General features: G+C 33.4%; 1 protein-coding gene across 2 annotated transcripts; it reads left to right on the forward strand.

Annotated features, from left to right (window-relative positions):
• Positions 1-1,864: 1,864 nt before the first annotated feature.
• LOC131631181 (cytochrome P450 734A1-like) lies at positions 1,865-4,990 on the forward strand. Of its 2 annotated transcripts, none has more exons than XM_058901960.1 (5): positions 1,865-2,499; positions 2,637-2,881; positions 3,031-3,394; positions 3,788-4,202; positions 4,313-4,987. In XM_058901960.1, exons 1-5 carry the CDS (start codon positions 2,014-2,016, stop codon positions 4,318-4,320), a joined length of 1,518 nt encoding a protein of 505 aa, XP_058757943.1. In that variant the 5' UTR covers positions 1,865-2,013; the 3' UTR covers positions 4,321-4,987. The 2 variants fall into 2 exon arrangements, with proteins under 2 accessions (XP_058757943.1, XP_058757944.1); XM_058901961.1 differs by having other exon boundaries at positions 1,998-2,499; positions 4,321-4,990.
• Positions 4,991-6,655: the final 1,665 nt, after the last annotated feature.

Raw genomic sequence — 6,655 nt, forward strand, 5'->3', positions numbered from 1 at the left:
TCACATTATTAAGATAAGACTTGCAAGAGTTGGGAATAGATGTGCTCCTATCGATAGCTTGATACACCACCTTGTTATAATATTGATGTCAATTCCATATTGTGAGAAAAATCACCACAACAAAATCATGTCATGTCCCTTAAGATACCACCACAACTTGCCTCCAAATTGCGCTTGACCGTGCCATCAGTATTCAGAGCAAACTAGTTTACACTAAGAGGTGTCCACCCAACAGGACCAATGCTCCAGAACCACAATAGATGGAGACACCATATCTCAACCCAAAACCATAAGGTGTTAGGTAAATGGGTCCTCTCTCTTATAAGTCCAACATTACACCCATTCATAGGTAATATGAGACTTTAACCACTCACACTTGCACCCAACATAGCTGATCATTTGAGTGGCTTCTTTCTTTTGAAAAACAATCTGCATCAGACTAGAACTATCTTTGTAATCCACAACATTCCTTCTGATTTCATCCAGCAAGTCATGAGGCATTATGTAATCATCATTATGTTTCCTTTGATTTCTCCAATACTACAACCTATGACACGCAACAACCCACATGTTGCTCGAGTCTATATCTTTTATACCATTCAGATTGAAATTGATCTATTCTTGCAAGTCACTATTAAAAAAGGTGTCCCTATTTATCTCATCCACCATATTGTTCCATACTATTTTAGCATTTCCACAATCTCGCAAAATGTGCAAGATTGATTCTTCTGTGAATTGGCAATCAGTGCAATATGGCAAACTCAAGTGTCTCATGAAAAGCCACAAATTAATTATCAAACTATTGTTTTTAACCAACCACACTAAATATCTTATTCATTTAGGGACCTCTAAATTCCAAATTTTATTCCAGTTATTAGAGGTGTCATCATGATTAGAATATCTCAATAATCATAAGCACTACATCCAAATGCGTATATCCTTTCCTTTATCAGAATTAGGAGGACTTTCAGTGAATGTTGTCGGTGATATTACTCTGTTTTTTCTCTATTATAAAAAATTAAGTTTTAAATTCATTGAATGATAAATATATCTAAACAGGCTCGGTCGATACATTAATTATTCAATAAATATAAAATGATAAAGTTTATCTTATAATAGAAACGAGCCTATACATTAATTATTCAATAAATATAAAATAATAAAGTTTATCTTATAATAGAAATGGAGAGTATCAAATATGTCCTTCATAGTCAATTTGGAACCCTAATTAAAATTCTCAAACCTCCTTCCACTAGGTATGATTTTTTGATATTGAAATTTTTAATGACAATTGTAGAGATGTGCTATGTATTTTTTCGTCGATGAATTATATGTATTAACAATTAGAGTAATTAGTATGTATTGTTTACATAGCGTATCACAACCATTTATAAATATTATCTTATAAATAATTAAAATTAAAATTAAATTTTAATAAATATTTAACAGTCACGATTTATTGACGGTGTAAAATTGTTTTACATTATCCGTGCATACCAATTCAACTATCCGTGCATACCAATTCAATTTATTTATATTATATTATTCAAAAATATATAGTATAATTTATTCATACTTGAGCTACCCACAGTGTAAATTTATTCACGATTTAGCTGTCACTGATTCACTAATAGTATAAAATTATTTTATAGTGTCAATGCATACCAATTAAATTCATTAACAATTTATTTATATTAAATTATTCAAAAATATATAGTATAATTTATTCATACTTGAGCTACCCACCGTGTAAATTTATTCCCACACACACCTTTTTTTTTTCTTTTGTATTTTTTATTATCAACATTTAGAAAGTTTTTGGGTTAGAAATAACAAATAAATAAATAAAAACACACTATCATTACCCTGCTGCTGCGGTAGGCAATCAAAATTCCAAATCTCCAAAGTTTCATTTCATTGCACACTAACTTGACTTCAGTGTGTTCTTTTCACTCACAGTTGAAGTCAACGCTATGTTGAGTTAGTTCTCTTTTTTCTCTAAACACCATTTCAATGAATCTTGTTGTTGTTACCATACTTTTCCCTGTTCTCTATTATTTCCTTAAAACTGTTCACTCAGTTTTCTATCTCCCATACAAACTCCAACGACACTTCCGCAACCAAGGTATATCCGGTCCTAACTACCGTCCGATCTTCGGGAACTCATCTGAGATCAAACGCCTCTACGCTCAAACTAAATCAGATTCAAATCAGTTTGATCACAACTTCTTAAAACGTGTGGTTCCATTCTACCACAGGTGGTCTTGCATGTATGGGAAAACTTTCCTGTATTGGTTCGGGTCAACTCCCCGGTTGGCGATATCCGACCCGGATATGGTCAAGGAAGTGTTGGTTACTAAGTGTGGAGAGTATGGTAAGGTTCCTTATAATCCACAGTCTAAGATGCTTTTTGGACAAGGACTTGTTGGTTTGGAGGGTCATCAATGGAATTTTCATAGAAGGATAATCAACTTGGCTTTCAACATGGAGATTCTTAAGGTCACATGAGAATGTTAATCAAATTTGTCTTGTTAGCACACTTTAATTTGAATTATTTAATTACTAATTTGAAGAATCTTGTAGGGAGTAATTTAATATTTATTGATTATTAAGGTGTAATGAAAACTGTTGTGTAGGGATGGGTTCCTGATATCGTGGAAAGTGTGACAAAGATGCTTGAAAATTGGGAAAATCTAAGAGCAGGAAGAGATGAATTTGAAATTGATGTGCACAGAGAACTTCATGATCTTTCTGCAGATGTTATATCAAGGACTGCTTTTGGCAGCAGTTTTGAAGAGGGAAAGCATATTTTCAAATTACAGGAGCAGCAGATGCATCTTTTCTCACAGGCAGTTAGAAGTGTCTATATTCCTGGATTTAAGTAACTATTCCAAACTTTCTTAACTTAAAAAGTTCTTTTATTTGTTCAATGCTTTAGATGCTGCACTGTGTGTATGTAAACTTCAATTTGTTTTTTTTTATGGCATGCCTCTTATGATATTCCATCTTGAAATTTCGATAAAATGATAGATATTTGCCAACAAAGAAGAACCGGGATAGATGGAGACTAGATAAAGAGACGCGTGAATCAATTTGCAAGCTGATTGAGAGCAAGAACAATGCAAGAGAAAATTCCAAAAGTGTTCTAAATTCGTTAATGTGTTCCTACAAGAATGAAGTTGGTGGAGAAGACAAATTAGGATTGGAGGAAATTATAGATGAATGTAAAACCATATACTTTGCTGGAAAGGATACAACAGCTAACTTATTGACTTGGGCGCTTCTTCTTTTAGCAAAACATCAAGAATGGCAAGGTAAGGCGCGTGAAGAAGTTCTTCGTGTCATTGGACACACTAAACCTCCAATTGCAGACAATTTAAATGACCTGAAGATTGTAAGTTCCCATTTTACAACTGAGTTGCCTCTTTCATTTTACGCCAGAATTAGTAGAGTGAATGCCACTGGGAGCGTAGTCGTTTTTATCGGTAAATATGTCTAGATGATTGCTCATTAGTCAAATGGTTGGTTGTGAATATTCAATCTATGCTAAAATGAGACATTTAAGTTGAAGCAGAGGTGATGAAAATACTACCATGGATGGAGAAACAGTGGAATTTTATGAATATAGTGTAATCATTTAAGAATTTAAATTAAAATCTTCAAAAATAGTGCAGCATGTAGAAATAGTATGTTGGGGCAATCGGTATTTGCATTTCATCAATAATGAACGAAACAATCGATTGAGTTTATGGACTAATAATTGATGGTTGTTTACATCTTCCAACAGGTTGGCATGATCATTAGTGAAACACTTCGACTCTATCCTCCAGCTCTAATGTTAATGAGGCAAGCCAATGAAAATGTGATGCTAGGGAGCATGGAAGTTCCTGCAAAGACTCAACTCTACTTGGCATTGGCTGCTATTCATCATGACACAGAAATCTGGGGAGAAGATTGTCACGAGTTTAATCCAATGAGATTTAGTGAACCTCGGAAGCATTTAGCAGCATTCTTTCCATTTGGATTAGGGTCTAGAACTTGTGTTGGGCAAAATTTGGCATTAGTTGAGGCAAAGATAACTCTTGCTTTGATTATTCAAAGTTATAGTTTTGTGGTATCTCCAAGCTATATACATGCTCCTATACTATTTATAACTTTGCAGCCTCAACATGGTGCACAAATCATCTTTAGAAGGATTTCAGGTTGACTAATTGTTATTTCTCTTTTTTGTGTAATTTTGAACTTTGATTTGTAGTAAGTCTTTCAAGTTGCATGTAGTATTTTAAGAGGGATTGATAATAACACTTTCCAGGGATGTAGCCAAAAGTCTTGCAACACTCCAGAGTCCAGACCAGTTGGCTGATATTCTCACTAAACCATTGTCAAGTTAAAGAAGGACTTATGAATGGAGGCCTTAACTAGTGTTACTTGATTTCTTTAGATAGAAGTCAAAGTAAGTAAGGGAGAGATTGTTGTATAATCTTATTAAGCTTTGTTAGTTAGATGTTACGTTTTGTTTGTTCAAAGTTGAGTTAGTTACAACATTACTTGCTCTACAAGTAATGATCACAACTATATGTTTGCTAGTGTAAATAATAGCCTACCCATCGAATATGAATGAGAATTGTCATTTTCATCCAATAGTGATGTCATGCTTTCAACATGCTCTAGTGTCCATTAATTATAACTGAATCTGCATTCTCTTGAGTTGTGCTCACTACACATCATGTCTTAAAGCATAAATCTGTTATGCCAGCATTCTCTTGAGTTGTGCTCACTGCACATCATTTCTTAAAGTATAGAGCATTACTTTTAGCACTCTTAGTGGTGCTCACCGATGACTTTTTTTAATAAGGGTACTAATAAGATGGTAGTAATACTAGGCGAATTTGAAGTAAAACTAGGCGATCTACGTGGATTAATTCTCTAGCAACAAGTTACAATTGCCTATCCTTAGTTAATTACTAAGTTGTACAATTGCTCTGATTCAGATCGGTAGACTTGCAGTCAATAATCTATGCTCATCTAGATTGGCTTTGCGCGCGCTCGTCAACACACAAAGAACATTCAGAATAAAAGCAATTGAATTATAACTAAATTGTAAAAACGTTCAAATAACATCAATTATGCATATCATCCAACATGATACAATTAGGTTCATCTTCTATGACCTAATCAAAGAAAATATATTTATATTAAACAATGAATTACGTTGAGTTGATATGAAGATTACATGAAAATCAATGAAGAAATGTCTCTAATAGCTCCAAAGCAATACAAATTCGTACTAGAAATTCCCTTGTCATCACTTTCACGCATAAAATTCATAACCTTAAAAAAGTAGCATTTCTTTTCTATTTAAAGTTTCAAAAAGTGTGTCACGATTTCGCGCCATCGTGATACTTTATCACCACATCCATGATGAGAGCATCGTTGTAGCGAGAAATCCAGGGGCAAAACCAATGTTTTTTTCCTTTTTCTTCTTATTTTTTTTCTAAGTCTGCAAACTCTTCACCTTTGGCAATTTTACTCACTTATTCATCATTTTAGTTTTCCTTTTTCTCATAATTCCACCTATTCTATTGAAAATATTCAAAAATATTACATAATGACATAGTGTAATCGCAACTTTAAACTTAATCTATTTCTTGTCCTCAAATAACTTGCCTTTAAATTGAAACTTTCATGAGAAACATAATGCTTACCCTTACCAATAAGCATCACCTTTTTTTCTTGTTTTTTCTGATCAACACATCAGTTCTCTGCTTCAATCCAAATAATTTCGAAAACTTCTTCCAACATCACATGTACTCAACCTGTCTCTCATCTCACCATTGTTCACTCGAATGGACATGGTAAACACACAATTAATGTACAAAAGCATTTAACCATAAGTTTAACAAATTTATAACAAATTCAATCAAAGTCATCTTTAAACACACACTTTTGAGGTCTTTTCAAGGTTGCAATGTGGCTTATGTCATAGTAGAATATTTTAGGATAGTAGGCTTAAATATTTGGAGTTTGTTATCTAATTTTCCTTATGTTACCATGTTCCTTTCACGACATTCTCTTGGTAGCGTGTTTCCATACATTTTATCAAAATGTAGACAACAATAGATGTCATAATTTTGTCTTTGCATTGAGTAACGTGCTTTCTTGCATGTGATTTAATTGGAGCAGCATATCCTGTTCTTCGAATCTTCTGAATACAGAGTTAAAAACTTATGTTGCTGTGAATGTTGATGTCGCTTGTACTTCTGAGGAACCTTGTATTATTTGTATTGTCAGACCTTTGTTTCTATGATGACTTATGATCTTCTGTCACTGATTGTTGAATCCTTGTTCTATGTGCAGAACTTCTAATCATTTACTCATGTGGTCTTCTTGTTGTAATGAGTTCTTCATGTATCTGATAATTCTGTTTAATTCCTTGAAGCTTGTCTGAATTTCTTTCTGACGCTGTCGTATAAGGCTTATAGCATAATCTCTGCACACTTAATGAAAACATTAGTAGTAAAATTGTTTACTCACAAAATATATGTTTGTTATCATCAAAACCAGATTCTGAACATAGATTCTCAATCTTGTTCTAACAATGCTTAACCTGAATGTACGATTCAGGTTAAGGTTTCCAAAGTATCATGCTCATTTT

Source organism: Vicia villosa, unplaced genomic scaffold (assembly GCF_029867415.1).
Source record: "Vicia villosa cultivar HV-30 ecotype Madison, WI unplaced genomic scaffold, Vvil1.0 ctg.000790F_1_1, whole genome shotgun sequence".
Classification (NCBI taxonomy): Eukaryota; Viridiplantae; Streptophyta; class Magnoliopsida; order Fabales; family Fabaceae; genus Vicia; species Vicia villosa.

Coding starts and splice junctions, on each gene's coding strand:
- LOC131631181 (XM_058901961.1), top strand. CDS start 2,014: ATGAATCTTGTTGTTGTTACCATACTTTTCCCTGTTCTCTATTATTTC. Junction 2,500..2,636: donor TCAACATGGAGATTCTTAAG/GTCACATGAGAA, acceptor ACTGTTGTGTAG/GGATGGGTTCCTGATATCGT. Junction 4,203..4,320: donor CATCTTTAGAAGGATTTCAG/GTTGACTAATTG, acceptor CCAGGGATGTAG/CCAAAAGTCTTGCAACACTC.